The sequence below is a fragment of the Nerophis ophidion genome, linkage group LG20 (assembly GCF_033978795.1).
Source record: "Nerophis ophidion isolate RoL-2023_Sa linkage group LG20, RoL_Noph_v1.0, whole genome shotgun sequence".
Taxonomy (NCBI): Eukaryota; Metazoa; Chordata; class Actinopteri; order Syngnathiformes; family Syngnathidae; genus Nerophis; species Nerophis ophidion.
Genome location: NC_084630.1, coordinates 43,586,796 through 43,605,623, shown reverse-complemented (window position 1 = coordinate 43,605,623; position 18,828 = coordinate 43,586,796). Strand labels below are relative to the sequence as shown.

At 39.0% G+C, this 18,828-nt stretch overlaps 2 protein-coding genes across 3 annotated transcripts in view; one reads left to right on the top strand and one right to left on the bottom strand.

Moving 5' to 3' along the window:
* LOC133539177 (Na(+)/H(+) exchange regulatory cofactor NHE-RF2) overlaps positions 1–14,207 on the top strand; it is a 31,313-nt gene extending 17,106 nt beyond the window's left edge. Inside the window, exons 3-6 of the mRNA XM_061881313.1 lie at positions 3,980–4,165; positions 6,298–6,444; positions 9,877–10,098; positions 10,181–14,207. Coding sequence (XP_061737297.1) covers positions 3,980–4,165; positions 6,298–6,444; positions 9,877–10,098; positions 10,181–10,348 — 723 coding nt within the window. The 3' untranslated portion in view covers positions 10,349–14,207. The remainder of the gene's footprint in view (positions 1–3,979; positions 4,166–6,297; positions 6,445–9,876; positions 10,099–10,180) is intronic.
* Positions 1–18,828, bottom strand: part of tsc2 (TSC complex subunit 2) — a 103,386-nt gene that overhangs the window by 80,666 nt on the left and 3,892 nt on the right. The window contains exons 2-4 of one of the 2 annotated variants that reach the window (XM_061881306.1): positions 18,364–18,454; positions 17,955–18,071; positions 17,802–17,880 (exon numbers count right to left, since the gene is read on the bottom strand). The gene's annotated coding sequence lies outside the window, so the exon portion shown is untranslated. The remainder of the gene's footprint in view (positions 1–17,801; positions 17,881–17,954; positions 18,072–18,363; positions 18,455–18,828) is intronic. The other variant, XM_061881307.1, reaches the window with a different exon arrangement.

The window sequence follows — 18,828 nt, the reverse complement described above, 5'->3', positions numbered from 1 at the left end:
GTGTATGTACACATTGTGCACACATTATATATATATATTCATACACTTCTGAAGTTAGTGTAGTAATATACTGCAGATATTAAATATATGTCTAATGTGGTAAAATAAAGCATCTAAAATCAATTTAATGTCAAAATCACTACACTTTAGTTGTTTGTTTGTTATTATTTGTTCCAACTCTGTATGCTGTCTCATTCAGGACCTGAGTGCTCAAGTTTACAAAGATGTTTTAACACGTAATCGGCGATCGCAATTACTTAAATCTGCTATGATCCGCTGCCCGGATCATACCATATTCTAGTTTGTTCCGTTTTTGTATCATATTCTGTTAGTGTTTGACTTCCTTAGTTCCTGTTTGTTCGGTCACCATGGTTGCTTATTATTTTCACCTGCCACGGTTTCCAGACGCACACCTGTTTTTGCTAATCTCTGTCCTTATTTAAGACTGCATTTTCTGTTCATTCACTCTCGCTTCCTAGTTTGTGTTTCATGCCGTTTGTGTTTCGCAACAGTGACGACTCTTATACCCATGTTTTTACTTGCTAGCTATCGCGCTATGCCATGGTTTTCCTCTAGCTCCCATGGTAGTAGTTTTTGTTTTGCTTTTTGTGCCTGGTGCAAAGTTTTTCTGTTTTCTAGTCTGTTTTATTTATTAATAAATCATTGTTTCTTACCTCCACGCTGTGTCCGAGCCCGACTGAATCCTTGGAAGAACGAACCCGCATCACCATGCGTTACAAAATCTGCATGTTAATTTCATACCAAATTGAAAAGGGAAAAAATACAGTACAACCTGCGGTAAAGCTCAATTTTCAAGCGTAATCATCATATTGATTGATTGATTGATTGATACTTTTATTAGTAGATTGCACAGTACAGTACATATTCCGTACAATTGACCACTAAATGGTAACACCCCAATAAGTTTTTCAACTTGTTTAAGTCGGGGTCCACGTTAATCAATTCATGGTATGTGCGTGCGCCATATGGATGGCGCACGCACGCACACACACACACACACACACACACACACACACACTTCCTGACTCTTTTTTTGCCACACAACAGAATGTTGGTTGTGACGTAACAACAATAATCTGTAGAAAAATAAAGAACATAAGATTTATAGTAGGATCAGGAAATGACCCAGAGGGACAAGCTCTAAAAAATGGATGGATTAATAAATCAGAGACACTTCAGCTTGAATTGATTAAAGCAAACTTGTTAAAAAGATAAAACAACCACACATGCCTAACTGTTATTAATACCCCCACACATCAGATGCTGACGACACTCCAATATGATTTACAAACGATAAAATATCAAATATTAGGAGTATGTGAGAGTTTGACTCCTACCTTGTTTACTTCCCTGACAACATCCTTAAAGTTTTGTAATCAATCAGAAATATCAAACAGATAAAATGTGCCAAACATGGCAAAGGGCGAAGAGAGTGTTTCTTTTTACCCATCATGCTTTTAATGGGTGTGATTTTTAAATGATGTATTCTGCTTAAACATTTTTTTTATAATGTCCACATAATTCAGTGAGCAGGTTATGTTGTGTGTGACCATACGTGTTGACTTTCTGTTTTGTTTAGTTTATCTAAACCATGAGGGAGAAAGGTTGTCTGGACTGGTCATATAAACTCATGCTGTGCTATCAATATTTGGGAAACTTCAGGGTCATTGACCTAATTTACTACAACTGATCACAGAACATTGTTGAATTTTTAGCAATTAGACTAACTATCCATCCATCCATCCATCCATCCATCCATTTCCTACAGCTTGTCCGTCTCAGGGTAGCGGGGGTGGCTGGAGCCTATCTCAGCTGCATTTGGGCAAAAGGCGGGGTACACCCTGGACAAGTCGCCACCTCATCGCAGGGCCAACACAGATAGACAACATTCACACTCACATTCACAAAGATATGTAAATTTAAGCTGAAAACATCCCACGATCCAGACTTCTTATGAAACTTGTGACGTCGAGACTATACCAGTGGTTTTTAACCTTTTTTGAGGCAAGGTACGTTTTATTAATTAAAAATTCCACCACCAGCAGGAAACGTTAAAAAATTAAACTCCACCAGGTCGTCGTGCCTTATTTTGACTTTGTTGGTGTTTTCCTGCATAGTGCTTTAGTTTTTGTCTTGCGCTGTTATTTTGGTGGCCCAATGCCGAGAATACTTTCACCACACCATAGTGTGTGTGTGACAATTGTTGGTACTTTAACTTTAACTTAACTTCCTGTTTTGTTGGTGTTTTCCTGTAGCAGTTTCATGTCTTCCTTTGAGCGCTATTCCCTGCACCTGCTTTGTTTTAGCAAGGTATTTGAGTTGTTGCTATCCTTCTTTGTGTGGACATTGTTGATTGTCATGTCATGTACGGATGTACTTTGTGGACGCCGTAAGTTTTTGCTGTCGTCCAGCATTCTGTTTACTTGGTAGCCTGTTCAGTTTTACTTGTGTTTTGCATATACATTTGTATGCTTCATTACCTTTTCCTTATGTTCATTTTTTGTTTAAGCATTATATACGTTTTTCCCTGCATATTGTGATCACAATAAACCATCCTCGTCTCACCCGACACATTACGACTTTTAAAAGCAATTAACTACCTGCTGCCACCTCTACTGACATGGAGTATTACGTAGTTACCCTGCCGAGCTCTACACAGCATAGAAACTAAGCAACGGCACATTATTTGCAGATTATAATTATTGATTTGGAAACAATATTTTTGGGACCAATTAGGTGAAGTTGCATAATATGTCACGGCACAGTGGTTGAAAAACACTGGACTAGACAATCTGTGACGGCCAGGTCAATTTCGATTTTTTTTGCCCATATGCGACCTGTATTAAATGTTTGTATGTCAGTGTGAACAGCGCAATACAGAATTATTCATATCCCACCCAGGGCTCTTTTGTATGTGGAAATACATCGGATATATATGCCAGGCGTCCTCAATGTCAACGCTACGGCACTCAGGTTGCATTCATGCGACCAGAACCTCATGAAAATACGATAAGCTTCATAATTACTCCCCAAAATATACGTTTACAAAATGAAAAGTTGACAACGGAGCAGGAAACGAGTAAAATTAATATGTTTTAGGAACTCACATGAAAGTTCCAACACTGCTCGCCCACAGACATGCTCTTCAAGTAGACATCGGAGCAAAATATCCCGTAAAACTGCCAAAGCCAAAATACTTTTTCTTCTCAATCTTCAAGGCGCAATAATTTTGTTCAGAAAATGTTGACTTTGATTGCAAATTCTTGAAATGTCCAATACCGAGGCAAACTAGTGTTAAAGCCATTGTTTACGTTTGTAAACAATGCATGTGCGTGCAATGTCATGGCGTCATGTCCTCATACAGGTCAGGTTGCATTCACGTTAGAAATATATTTTTTTGTAATGTTAACAAGGACATAAATAGATCGGATTTGATAAGAAAAATCCAAATTAGAAATCCAACCCCGTAGTGGGTACGTAGCATAACACTATATGAGCACTCCAGTTAAGATCAGTTGAATGCTCTGAGAATACAATGGCCTGGATGAATGAGAATATTTATATGCAATGACAACCTCGGATTCACTGACAATGTTATTTAAAAAATATTTTTCAATCAAAGGGTCTTAAAAAAAGGGCTTGTCTTATACTCTGGTCAATACAGTATTTGCTTCGGTGTATTATGAGCAGCTGTAAAAATGTTTTAACTATAACTAAACTCAAATGGGTTTCAAGTTTTATATCCAAATTGTAATTTTGTGATGACATTTTGAATCAAACTATATGGTATGTTGAATGGGATCTGTGTTAAGCTTGGTCATGTGCTACTACGAACGGCGACCAGCCAAAAGTTGTAGCCCGCCCTACGGTAACTGGAATAGGTTCCATCTTCAGTGTGACCATGTTTCTTTTATACCTTCTGTAATTTTAAACCATTTGAAACGTTCCCACGTTACAGACGGAGGCCTCGCCAGAACCATCAACCAAGCTCCTTCCCCGCCTGTGTCATCTGGTGAAGGGGGAACACGGCTATGGTTTTAACCTGCACACCAACAAGGCCAAGTACGGACAATTTGTACGCTCAGTGGACCCCCACTCACCCGCCGAGTGTGCTGACATGCGGCCAGGAGACCGACTGGTGGAGGTAAACACGCCAGGGCCTTCCCTGCTTTGTATTTCTATCCCCAAATGATGCATGAGTGGTTCACTTTTCATGTCACATTGCATGTCTTGTTACATGTCACGTTATATGTCACTTTACTCTTCACGTTACGTCATGTTACATGTCACCTTTCATGTCACATTACATGTCTTGTTACATGTCTCATTATGTCACTTGACATGTCCCTTTACAAGTCACGTTACATGATATGTTACATGATATGTTACATGTGACGTTACATGTTACATTTTATGTTGCATGTCATGTTACATATCATGTTATATGTCATGTTACATGTCGCATTGCATGTTATGTTACATGCCCTTTTAGATGTGATGTTATATGTCACTTCACATATGTTACATGTCATGTTTGATGTAATGTTACATGTTTCAAGATATGTTACATGTCATTTTACGTGTCACATTGCATGTTATATTACATGCCATATTAGATGTGATGTTATATGTCATGTTAGACGTCATTTTATATGTCACTTTACATATCATGTTACATGTTATGTTACATGTCACGTTCGATGTCATGTGACATGTCACGTTATATCGGATGTTACATGTCACATTTGCTGTTATCTGACATACCATGTTGGATGTCCTCTTAGATGTCATGTTACATTATGTCACTTTACATGTCACTTCATTTATCATAGTGCTTGTTATGTTACATGACATGTTACATGTAGCATTACATATTACATTATATGTAACATGCCATGTTATACGTCATGTTACGTGTCACATTGCATGTTACATTACTTGCACTGTTAGATGTGATGTTATGTCATGTTATGTCATGTTACATATCATTACATGTTATGTTGCGTGTCACTTAACATGACATATTAGATGTCATGTTACATGTCACGTTATATCGGATGTTACATGTCACATTTGCTGTTATCTGACATACCATGTTGGATGTCATCTTAGATGTCATGTTACATTATGTCACTTTACATGTCACTTCATTTATCATAGTGCTTGTTATGTTACATGACATGTTACATGTAGCATTACATATTACATTATATGTAACATGCCATGTTATACGTCATGTTACGTGTCACATTGCATGTTACATTACTTGCACTGTTAGATGTGATGTTATGTCATGTTATGTCATGTTACATATCATTACATGTTATGTTGCGTGTCACTTAACATGACATATTAGATGTCATGTTACATGTCACGTTATATCGGATGTTACATGTCACATTTGCTGTTATCTGACATACCATGTTGGATGTCATCTTAGATGTCATGTTACATTATGTCACTTTACATGTCACTTCATTTATCATAGTGCTTGTTATGTTACATGACATGTTACATGTAACATTACATATTACATTATATGTAACATGCCATGTTATACTTCATGTTACGTGTCACATTGCATGTTACATTACTTGCACTGTTAGATGTGATGTTATGTCATGTTATGTCATGTTACACATCATTACATGTTATGTTGCGTGTCACTTAACATGACATATTAGATGTCATGTTACATGTCTTGTTACATCTTATATTACATGTCACATTACATGTTATGTGACATACCATGTTACATGTCATGTTACACATCATGTGATATGTCACGTTATGTCAGTATACATGTCACTTCACATATCACATTGCGTGTTATGTTACATGCCATGTTACATGACATGTCACATACATTAAGGAAGGAAGTTGATTGTAAAAGCAGCACCATCGCTCTTTGTATTAATCAGGTCTGTGCACTGATTTGCGGTGTGATTGGATTGAAGCAGATCAGCTGGAATTAAAGTGTGTCTTAGTTAGACAGGAAGTGAGAGAGACAGTGTTTGCAGGGTGAAAGGCCAAAAATCCATAGTTATATAACCAGCGAAGGACATGTTGGTCCCAGACAGATTTTAGTGTTGTAGAGAGGAAATTGTGTCATGCAAATCAACCTGCTTCCACTCAAATTACTTTTTTTATGTCCTGTGAGGGGAGACATGCCTCCCGCTGTCTTGTTGTACAATGGCTACTTCCTCATCATCATAGTCATCACCTCTAGCTCTTCTTTTCTTCACAGTTTCCTATACCATGTCTCCTGTTTCTCAGGTAAACGGAGTGAATATCGAATGCCTGAGGCATACGGAGGTTGTGGCACTCATTCGAGCAGAAGAGCGAGAAGTGCGTCTTCTGGTGGTCGACGAGGAAACAGACGACCTGTTCCACAGACTTGGGATCACACCCACAGCACGACATGTATATTTTCTGTTTGCTTATTTATTTATTTACTTACTTATTTATTGCAGTTTTATACACACACACACACACACATTACATTTTCAGGGACAATAATTGATTTATTTTTCACGTCATATTTAGTATTAAATTATTTTATATAATCACACAGGAACAATGATAATATCTTACAAATTAGGTTATTAAACATGTCAGATTTACAAAAAGTGATTGCTGATTACAATATTGTATTCAAATATTTTCTATCTACAAATGGTACAAAATGGATGGATGGATGGATGGATATTACGCCTTGAGATCGGTAGGTCATGAGGTCAAACCCCGGCAGAGTCATACCAAAGACTATAAAAATGGGACCCATTACATCCCTGCTTGGTACTAGGCATTAATGGTTGCAATTAGGGGTTAAATCACCCAAAAAAATTCCCGGGCACAGCCACCGCTGCTGCTCACTGCTCCCCTCACCTCCCAGGGGGTGATCAAGGGTGATGGGTCAAATGCAGAGAATAATTTCGCCAAACCTAGTGTGTGTGTGTGTGTGACAATCATTGCTACTTTAACTTTTAACTTAACTACATTCGTCCTAAAAGGGTGAAAGTAAAATAAAGAACTGTACTTCCAAGTTGCAACCAGCAGAGGCGCTGTTGCCTCAAGAAACAACAACATGCCAGTAGCTACTGTGCCGTGAGAGATCATAAGGTGTGTTGCGGTAAATTATTCAATGTCATTATTTTATTATATATATTGATAACAATATTAATGTTGAATGACAATTACTTAACTGTCCATCCATCCATTTTCTACCGCTTATTCCTTTTCGGGATCGCGGGGGGCGCTGGCGCCTATCTCAGCTACAATCGGGCGGAAGGCGGGGTACACCCTGGACAAGTCGCCACCTCATCACAGGGCCAACACAGATAGACAGACAACATTCACACTCACATTCACACACTAGGGCCAATTTAGTGTTGCCAATCAACCTATCCCCAGGTGCATGTCTTTGGAAGTGGGAGGAAGCCGGAGTACCCGGAGGGAACCCACGCAGTCACGGGGAGAACATGCAAACTCCACACAGAAAGATCCCGAGCCTGGATTTGAACCCAGGACTGCAGGACCTTCGTATTGTGAGGCAGACGCACTAACCCCTCTGCCACCGTGAAGCCCAATTACCTGACTGAATTTAGCTAATTAATCACACTTTCGAATTTTGATTTATTTAAAAAAGACCCCAATTTTTTTAAGACAAATTAAAATATGTTATCTGAATGTCATACATGAACATTTCCTAAATGTTTTACTAAAATTCATGTCATGTCATTGCTCAAAACGTGTTAAAAGTTTTGTCTAATGTTAGGGGTTGAATTTTTGACCCCTCCTCTTGACAAAATTGGTGCAGCTCAGCTAAATTTGTTGGTTTTCTGACATGGACTTGTTTCCTCAGCATTGTCCACAAGTTTAAGTCAGGACTTTGGGAAGGCCATTTTAAAACCTTAATTCTAGCCTGATTTAGCCATTCCTTTACCACTTTTGACGTGTGTTTGGGATCATTGTCCTGTTGGAACACCTAACTGGGCCCAAGACCCAAACTCCGGGCTGATGATTTTAGGTTGTCCTGAAAAATTTGGAGGTAATCCTCATTTTTCATTGTCCCATTTAAAGCACCAGTTCCATGGTGTGCTGTGGTCAAATCGCTCAATTTGTGTTTCATATGACCATTGAACTTTTCATGTCCAAGTCCATGTCAGAACACCAACACATGTAGCTGAACTACACCAATTTTGTCAAGAGGAGTGGTCAAAAATTCCACCAGAAGCTTGTGGATGGCTACCAAAAGCGCCTTATTGCAGTGAAACTTGCCAAGGGACATGTGACCAAATATTAACATTGCTGTATGTATACTTTTGACCCAGCAGATTTGGCCACATTTTCAGTACACCCATAATAAATTCATTAGAGAACCATCCATTCATCCATCCATTTTCTACCGCTTGTCCCTTTTGGGGTCGGGGGGTGGGGGTCGCTGGAGCCTATCTCAGCTGCATTCGGGCGGTAGGCGGGGTACACCCTGGACAAGTCGCCACCTCATCGCAGCATAAAAGAACCAAACTTCCTGAATGTTTTTTGTGACCACCAAGTATGTGCTCCAATCACTCTATCACAAAAAAATAAGAGTCTGAGAAAATATAGGGAACTCAACACAGCCATGACATTATGTTCTTTACAAGTGTATGAACGCGACAATATATATAAATATATATATATATATAAATAAATAAATGATAAATGGGTTGTACTTGTATAGCGCTTTTCTACCTTCAAGGTACTCAAAGCGCTTTGACACTACTTCCACATTTACCCATTCACACACACATTCACACACTGATGGAGGGAGCTGCCATGCAAGGCGCCAACCAGCACCCATCAGGAGCAAGGGTGAAGTGTCTTGCTCAGGACACAACGGACGTGACGAGGTTGGTTCTAGGTGGGATTTGAACCAGTGACCCTCGGGTTGCGCACGGCCACTCCCACTGCGCCACGCCGTCCCCATATATATTTTTTTTTTTTTTTTGATTAATTGATTGATTGATACTTGTATTAGTAGATTGCACAGTACAGTACATATTCCGTACAAGTGACCACTAAATGGTAACACCCCGAAAAAGTTTTTCAACTTGTTTAAGTCGGGGTCCACGTTAATCAATTCATGGTACAAATATATACTATCAACATAATACAGTCATCACACAAGTTAATCATCATAGTATATACATTGAATTATTTACATTATTTACAATCGGGGGGTGGGGGGGGGGGATGAGGAGCTTTGGTTGATATCAGTACTTCAGTCGTCAACAATTGCATCAACAGAGAAATGTGGACATCGAAACAGTGTAGGTCTTACTTAGTAGGATATGTACAGCCAGCAGAGAACATAGTGAGTTCAGATAACATAAGAACAAGTATATACATTAGAAGTACATTTGATTATTTACATTAGGTTATTTATAAGCCGGGGAGATGGGATGTGAATGGAGGAGGGTATTAGTAAAGGGTTGAAGTTGCCTGGAGGTGTTGTTTTTGAGCGGTTTTGAAGGAATATAGAGATGCACTTACTTTTAAACCTGTTGGGATATATATATATATATATATATATATATATATATATATATAAAACAATTTGTGGTGATTTGTTGTTATTTTAATCAAAATGAGGAAGTAACTTTTAATTGCTACAACCGAGTAGTGTTGTAATGCACATTATTTTGAAGTGGGGTTTAAAGCATGATACTGATAAAGAATTTTCCCTGGGGTCACATGCGCACATTTTTTAAAAAGTCATACGCAAAGTTTGGGCACCCCTTTGTTGGTTCCAGAATTTTCACTGTTTAAAAATATGTATATTTATTTAAAATCTTCTCCTCCTTCCCACAGGTGTACATGGACGAATCCTCTACAGAAGTCGCCTCATCCGCGCCTTCGCCCACCACTGAACACCTTTGTACCCCCGAAGCACCCATCGTACACGTCACACTGGCGGACACCGCCATCACAAACATGTCCCCCAAACCGCGAGCCAATGGGAGCTATGCATCCCAGTCCTCAACCGGCTCTACCACCCAATCCGAAATCAGTAGCTCTGATATGAGCTTCCAGGTGAGAGAGAAAAAAGTGTGTGTCTGAGGTCAATCTAAATAATGAGATATGATTATAATTATGTTTATGTTCAACGATTGAGGTCCCCGATGAGGACGACAGGCGTGTTTCGGACCCTTTCATAGACAGTGGTCTTCGTCTGAGCCCCACAGCGGCCGAGGCGAAGCAAAAGGTTCTTGCCGGGCGCAACAGAAAGAGGGCGCCCCCTATGGACTGGAGCAAGAAACAGGAGATCTTCAGCAACCTCTGAGTGCACAGAACTGAAATAATGCAGACTATGATTTATGAATTCTTATGTCAGCACCATCAACTTGCGAGTAACTGAAACTAACAAGCAAGTAAAAACCGAACACCTCCAGCCATAGCAATATTTTTAAGAAAGTGGGCCCTTCCACTTAAATCGGTTCCATTTGCATCATAAGGAAACTACTTTATCATGCATTTTAACTACATTTCATATTAGAGAAAGTGTTGTGCACATTGATTTAAATGCACATTGGGAAAAAAATTAATTTTAAAGATTAATTTAAAGCACTGGAAAAATTGCAATTTTTTTGCCTGTGCCCGCTTCCTAAAGTTAGACTTGATCATACAATTTCTCTCTTATCCCATTTACTATATTTTATTCTTAAAAGAACAGAGTGTACCCTATTTCCTAGACCAGTGTTTCTCAAATGGGGGTACATGTACCCCTGGGGGTACTTGAAGGTGATTAAAGGGGTACGTGAGATTTTTTTTAAATATTCTAAAAATAGCAACAATTTAAAAATCCTTTATTAATATATTTATTGAATAATACTTCAACATAATATAAATGTAAGTTCATAAACTGTGAAAAGAAATGCAACAATGCAATATTCAGTGTTGACAGCTAGATTTTTTGTGGACATGTTCTATAAATATTGATGTTTAATATTTCTTTTTTTTATTAAGAAATGTTTAGATTTAAGTTGATGAATCCAGATGGATCTCTATTACAATCCCCAAAGAGGGCACTTTAAGTTGATGATTACTTCTATGTGTAGAAATCTTTATTTATAATTGAATCACTTGTTTATTTTTCAACAAGGTTTAAGTTATTTTCATATCTTTTTCCAAATAGTTCAAGAAAGCCCACTACAAATGAGCAATATTTTGCACTGTTATACAATTTAATAAATCAGAAACTGATGACATAGTGCTGTATTTTACTTCTTTATCTCTTTTTTTCAACTAAAAATGCTTTGCTCTGATTAAGGGGTACTTGAATTAAAAAAAAAAATTCACAGGGGGTACATCACTGAAAAAAGGTTGAGAACCACTGTCCTAGACTATAGAGTGCACCTGTATTTAAGCCGTAGCCACCAAATTATAGAAGAAAAAATATTCACTTATTTTAGCCGCACTGGACAATAAAGCCGCAGGTATATACGAGATATTTTTAAATGTTTATTTACATATCTTAATTGTTTCCAAACAATGCCTGTAACACAGCAGTAAAACAGGTGATCGAACAAAACAGAAGTCATCGTTATGGACCCTCTAGCTGCGGAAGCTCTCTCTCTAATCAGCTAAACAGACTCAATAACTTCACGGTGACGTTTTGGTGAATTTACAAAACTGAAACAATACAAAAAATAATGTTATTGTAAGTAATACTCACACAGACATTTGTAAACTTGTAAATGTCTTAGCATATTTTCTAATGCCAAAGACGCTAACCAGATTACACTACGATAGCACGTACAAATATGCATGAAAAAACTCCTACAGACTTTACACATGGGATGGTTTGCTAAGCATGAATTGTTTTAGATAGATTGTAAATACGTACAAACTTTGCTTGGAGTAATGAATGAAAATCCTTTCGAGCAATTGTGTACGATTTTTACTTATGGTTCGAGGAACGAAAAAGGAAGTACATTTTTTAACCAGCAACGCCTGCAGTGAGCGAACTCGTCCAAAAGATGGCACCATAGCACAAACAATAACACACCTTTTCAGTGTGTCTGTCAGTGTAATACAAACCATTTTTGTTGAATACAAATTATTATGGCCGTTAAAGAAAAATCCATAAATTAACCCCACCGTTTTATAGGCCACTGGGTTCAAAGAGTTAGGAAAATGTAGCAGCTTAAAGTCCGTAAAATATCGTAGTTAAAATTCACACTTTATTTGGGTCCCCCCAAGTGGAGGAGTTCAAGTACCTAGGAGTCTTGTTCACGAGTGAGGGAAGAGTGGATCGTGAGATCGACAGGCGGATCGGTGCGGCGTCTTCAGTAATGCGGACGTTGTGTCGTTTCGTTGTGGTGAAGAAGGAGCTGAGCCGGAAGGCAAAGCTCTCAATTTACCGGTCGATCTACGTTCCCATCCTCACCTATGGTCATGAGCTTTGGGTCATGACCGAAAGGATAAGATCACGGGTACAAGCGGCCCAAATGAGTTTCCTCCGCCGGGTGGCGGGTCTCTCCCTTAGAGATAGGGTGAGAAGCTCTGCCATCCGGGAGGAGCTCAAAGTAAAGCCGCTGCTCCTCCACATCGAGAGGAGCCAGATGAAGTGGTTCGGGCATCTGGTCAGGATGCCACCCGAACGCCTCCCTAGGGAGGTGTTTAGGGCACGTCCAGCTGGTAGGAGGCCACGGGGAAGACCCAGGACACGTTGGGAAGACTATGTCTCCCGGCTGGCCTGGGAACGCCTCGGGATCCCCTGGGAAGAGCTAGACGAAGTGGCTGGAGATAGGGAAGTCTGGGCTTCCCTGCTTAGGCTGCTGCCCCCGCGACCCGACCTCGGATAAGCGGAAGATGATGGATGGATGGATGGATTTGAGTCCTCAGATTTTCTTTCACTACTGTTGTCATGACAACCCTTTGAAAAATGTGAAACACTACACAAGTCACTTGATCCACAGGAAATTGCACCATTCAGAAAAAAGAAAATACATTTAAATGTAAATAAATCGATTTTTCTACAAATTGCCATTCTTATTTTTAACGATTATTAATCCATAAAAAAAATAAATTAATTGATTGCTTTGTTTTTTCAAAAATATGTCCCTTGCAGCCACTTTTGTAAATGTTTGGGTAGAATTTTAATAAACAAGACCAGTTTAATTTATAGTAATATATAAATTATTCAGAGTTGTTTATTTTATGGAGGAATGAAGTTATTCGTACAACTGGCACACAATGTTATTTAAAAAATACTGATTTTGAATCTAGAAAAGTTTGAATAGAGAATCGATTCTGAATTGAGTCATTACCCCCAAGATTCAAATCAAAGTGAATCGTGTGGTGCCCAAACTATTCGCATATAAAGGCAGTGCATGTTTTTGCTAATTATATACTTAAAACCCCTGTCTTGTGGCTCAAATAAGTCATCTTGGGCTTAGAAATATTGTTCAAAGACAAAATAAAGTTGCCTGCAATGGGCTGACACATATAAAGAGTAGTTCAATGTCTATTCTCAGTAATCTCATATTTAGAGTTGGAAAAAAATACAGAAATGTAAGAGTATTTTGAGAGAGTTACAATAAGCAAATGGCACTGATTCAGTGGAATGGCCATCATAAACGACTGAAAGTGATGTACATGCATACATGATCTGTTCTGTGAAATGCTCACACTTCACTCGGTGGGCAGACACACACATTAATGACAACTGTGACATTGTGTGGACCATACACATATTCTGTACTGTAAAGTAGTCTTAAAGATATGCTTTGATTTTATCTGCGTGTCTGATTCAGTTCTAGAGGTTTTTGTTGTTGTTGAAGCTTTCGAAGCTATATTGTCTATTTTCGACCGTTGGTCCCTGTCGGGGTTGCGGGGGTGCTGGAACCTATCCCAGCTGCATTCTGGCGGAAGGCGGATTACACCCTGGACAAGTCGGCACATCATCACAGATGCTATGTTATTTAAGTCATGTTAATTTAAACACAAACATATCAACAAAACATCAGCGCTTCAGTGTAAGAGGTGTGTTTATAAAGGGAAGGATGTACTGTAAAAGTGAAATGTTTGCTCAAGTAGACCATGTGATCCTTTCGTGAGAAATGTTCTCTGTAGTCTGCTTGTGTGTGTGTGTGCCTGTGTGTAAAATGCTATAATTAAATAAACATATTTTTTTCAAAACTTGACCTCTTTATTTTTTACTGACACATTAACCAGCATGTGGGAATATCTGCTGTAGACCTGATTGATTATGCTATGAACTAAACCCAGGGGTCGGCAACCCAAAATGTTGAAAGAGCCATATTGGATAAAAAATGTAACAAAAAATCTGTCAGGAGCAGCAAAAAATTAAAAGCCTTATATAAGTATTATAATGAAAGTAACCCATGATGTAAGTGTCTATATTAGCTATATTGCCTACTATGAAAGGCTCAATCTTTGTTGACAGAAATGTTGTATTTGAATTTTTATTCGACACATTTTTGCAGCATTGGAAAACATTAGTAAAATGGAGGCTTCTCACAGGATGAGATAACTCCTTGAAATTACTGGCTCAGAAAAACGTGGGTCCAAGTTTAAGGAAATGGCAGGCTGTCTTCTTCTAATGGATTTACTACAATATTTGCAAGCTGCGTAATGTTTGCTGTGGTCTAGAACAACATGGCACACAAACAACTACAGTCAAGAAAATAAGTATTTGAACACCCTGCTATTTCGCAAGTTCTCCCCCACTTAGAAATCATGGAGGGGTCTGAAATTTTCCCAGTAGGTGCATGTCTACAGTATTAGAGATAACCTAAAAAGAAAAATCCAGAAATCACAATCTATGATTTTTTTAACAATTTATTCGTGTGATACAGCTGAAAATAAGAATTTGAACACCTGTCTATCAGCTAAAATTCTGACCCTCAAAGACCTGTTAGTCCGCCTTTAAAAGTCCTCCTCCACTGTATTATCCTGGATCAGATGCACCTGTGTGAGGTTGTTAGCTGAATAAAGACACCTGTCCACCCCATACAATCAGTAAGACCCAAACATTCAGCATGGCTAAGAGCAAAGAGCTGTCCAGAGACAAAATTGTACAACTCCACAAGGATGGAAAGGGCTCCGGAGAAATTGCCAAGCAGCTTGGTGAAAAAAGGTCCACTGTTGGAAAAAGGAAGAAGCTAAACATGAGGGTCAATCTGAATCGGATTGATTGATTGATACTTTTATTAGTAGATTGCACAGTTCAGTACATATTCCGTACAATTGACTACTAAATGGTAACACCGGAATAAGCTTTTCAACTTGTTTAAGTTGGAGTGGAGCCCCATGCAAGATATCACCTCGTGGGGTCACAATGATGCTAAAAAAAGGTGAGGAATCAGCCCAGGACTACACGGCAGGACTTGGTCAATGACCTGAAAAAAGCTGGGACCACTGTTTCCGTGGTCACTGTTGGTAATACACTAGGACGTCATGGTTTGAAATCATGCATGGCACGGAAGGTTCCCCTGCTTAAACCAGCACATAAGGCCCGTTTTAAGTTCGCCAATGACCATTTGGATGATCCAGAGGAGTCATGGGAGAATTTTTTGTGGACAGATCAGACCAAAATTGACCTTTTTGATCATAATTCCACTATGCGTGTTTGGAGGAAGAAGAATGATGCGTACCATCCCAAGAACACCATCCCTACTGTGAAGCATGAGGGTGGTAGCTTCATGCTTTGGGGGTGTTTTTCTGCTCTTGGGACAGGACAACTGTACTGTATTAAGGAGAGGATGACTCCAGCCATGTATTGTAAGATTTTGGCCAAAAACCTCCTTCCCTCAGGCAGATCATTGAAGATGAGTTGTGGCTGGATTTTCCAACATGACAATGACCCAAAGCACACAGCCAGGAAAACCAAGAAGTGGCTTCGTAAGAACCATATCAAGGTTCTGGAGTGGCCTAGCCAGTCTCAAAAATCTTTGGAGGGAGCCAAAAGTCTGTGTTACTCAGCGACAGCCCAGAAACCTGACCGATCTACAGAAGATCTGTGTGGAGGAGTGGGCCAAAATCCCTCCTGCCGTCTGTGCAAACCTTGTAAAGAACTATAGCAAACGTTTGACCTCTGTAATTGCAAACAAAGGCTACTTTACCAAATATTAATTTTGGTGTTCAAATACTTATTTTCAGCTTTGTCACACAAATAAATTGTTAAAAAAAATCATAAATTGTGATTTCTGGATTTTTCTTTTTAGGTTATCTCTCATAGTGTGGACATGCACCTACAGGGAAAATTTCAGACCCCTCCATGATTTCTAAGTGGGAGAACTTGCAAAATAGCAGGGTGTTCAAATACTTATTTTCTGCACTGTATGAGAAATGCAGCCAATATTACATACAGACAACGTGCCATGAGACATGCAGATATAAATTAAATACACAGAGGACATAAGTAATGGAAGTTAAATGAGCTCAAATATACCAGTAACCATACATGAGAAAATGTATGTAAAGTGAATTGTATTTTGTTGTTGTGAGAGCAAATAGGAGTGTTAAGTTTCACTACTGTGTGCTCACATGTCATTCTCACAATGACCGCTAGCAGTGTTGTGTGTTGAATAAATTGTATGTCCTACCTTTAAATTGAAAAAAGGAGGATGTACCTGTTATGACAACATAAGCTTCAGAGAGTGTATTCCTCTGTATTACTATAAGTAAACCAAAGCCCTGATACCACCATCTCTTTTAAAAATGTGTGTTGTGTTCAGGCAATGGACAAAAACTGTATTTCAGAAACACTCCAAAAATTTAAGCTGTTGTCAGGAGTAATTGTTTGTGTTTGGGTGATTTTTGACTCCTGAACTCCCCCTAAAGCAAGGGTGTCAAACGTACGGCACGAAGGCAGGATCAGGCCCGATAATAGATTTGATCCGACCCGTGGGATGATTTTGCTAAGTATAAAAATTAACTAGAATTTTTTTTTAATGAAAGAAACAGCTGTTCTAAATGTGTCCACTGGATGTCACAATTGCAATTCTTTGTATCTTTGTACATAATGTACAAAATAAACCACATGATGATAGTACATCAGTCGAGGAAAATGATCAAACTACATAAATAATATACTGTAATTTGATTTTTTATTTTTTTTATCTTGATAGATTGACAAATAACACCAAAGAGTTGACTGATGAACACTATCACAATTTATTCAGAAAATATAAATAACGACAAATAACGTAAATATACTATTAACCACAACAACATACTGTAAAAAAGAAAACAACAACATTATGATTTGTACAATTTCCGAATGTGCTTGTTCTATTTTTAAACAAAGAAAACAATCTGAAGTTGTCTGTATTTTTAAGTTATCGTGCCGTGATTTTAGCAGTCCAGCCCACTTGGGAGTAGATTTTTCTCAATGTGGCCCCCGATCTAAAATGAGTTTGACATCCCTGCCCTAAAGCCATGGAAGTTCATTTATTGCGTTTGTGCTGCTTAATTCATTGATTTTATTGTTGTGGATCACAAGGCTGTTGTGTTGTGTTGTGTTGAGTTTGAATAATGGCTACTCTTAGGGTCATGCTACTTTTATTCCTCACACCGGATGAAACACACAAATACGGGAAATGAAGTGATGTGAAAATAATCTGATAATAAATAGCCTCCTAACACGGGATGCTTCTCATTTTGATATGCTAATTTAAGACATTCGTATTTAGTGATTGTTAATTTGCAGTCGGAGAGAACGCAAAATGAGCTAAACATGGAAAAAGTGGAAGAAATCATGAGCGTACCTTGTGTGATGTTGCCAAGATTACAGTAGTTAGTGCATTTATAACACAGGCTGGACCAGAAGGCCGACATGGATGCACCCTGCAGGAGAGCCATCCAAAAAAACTCTTAGATGTTTTGGATATTTTTGTGATGAATCAAGTGATGCAGCTTACATCTACGCGGCAACCGAGGCCCACGGCTGTGGAAGATGAAGTGAAATTAACGCTCTCCACCTGACCAACAGCTGAGGTGGGGTTGGCATTGATTAGCAGTGGAGTGACTGAGCCCAGCTGGTGTAAAACAGAGAGGAGATTATTCACAATTAATCCATTGGAGAAATCTTGCATTTGAGCCCATTGCTTCAATTTGAGTCACAACCATTAATTGATTAACGTGGACCCCGATTAAAACAAGTTGAAAAACTTATTCGGGTGTTACCATTTAGTGGTCAATTGTACTGTGCAATCTACTAATAAAAGTTTCAATCAATCAAAAAAAAACAACGGCTATGTTAGCCTGGCTGCACAGCACAGCAAGCACATATTGTACCTCTGAATTTAAAGTAAAATTATCGTTTCTTACCACATAATCTTCTAGAAGGCGTTTGTGGAGTCAGTCAAGGAGGCATGCGTCCAAATGTCCACAATCCCAAAACGAGGACCAGAGCTCAACACTGAATTTTGGAGGACATAATAGCACACAGTCAAAAAAAAAGCAGCAAAAGCAGGTCTGTTGTCCGCAGGTTGGTCAGGCAGGAGTGTGTGTGTTTCTAAAGAATAGGTTATGCGTTTTCTTGTAAAGCGCTTTTCTACCTTCAAGGTACTCAAAGCGCTTTGACACTATTTACACATTCACCCTTTCACACGCACATTCAAACACTGATGGCGGGAGCTGCCATGCAAGGCCCTAACCACGACCTATCAGGAGCAAGGGGGAAGTGTCTTGCTCAAGGACACAACAGACGTGACGAGGTTTGTAGAAGGTGGAGATCGAACCAGGAACCCTTATGTTGCTGACACGGCCACTCTCCCAACCTTGCCACGCCGC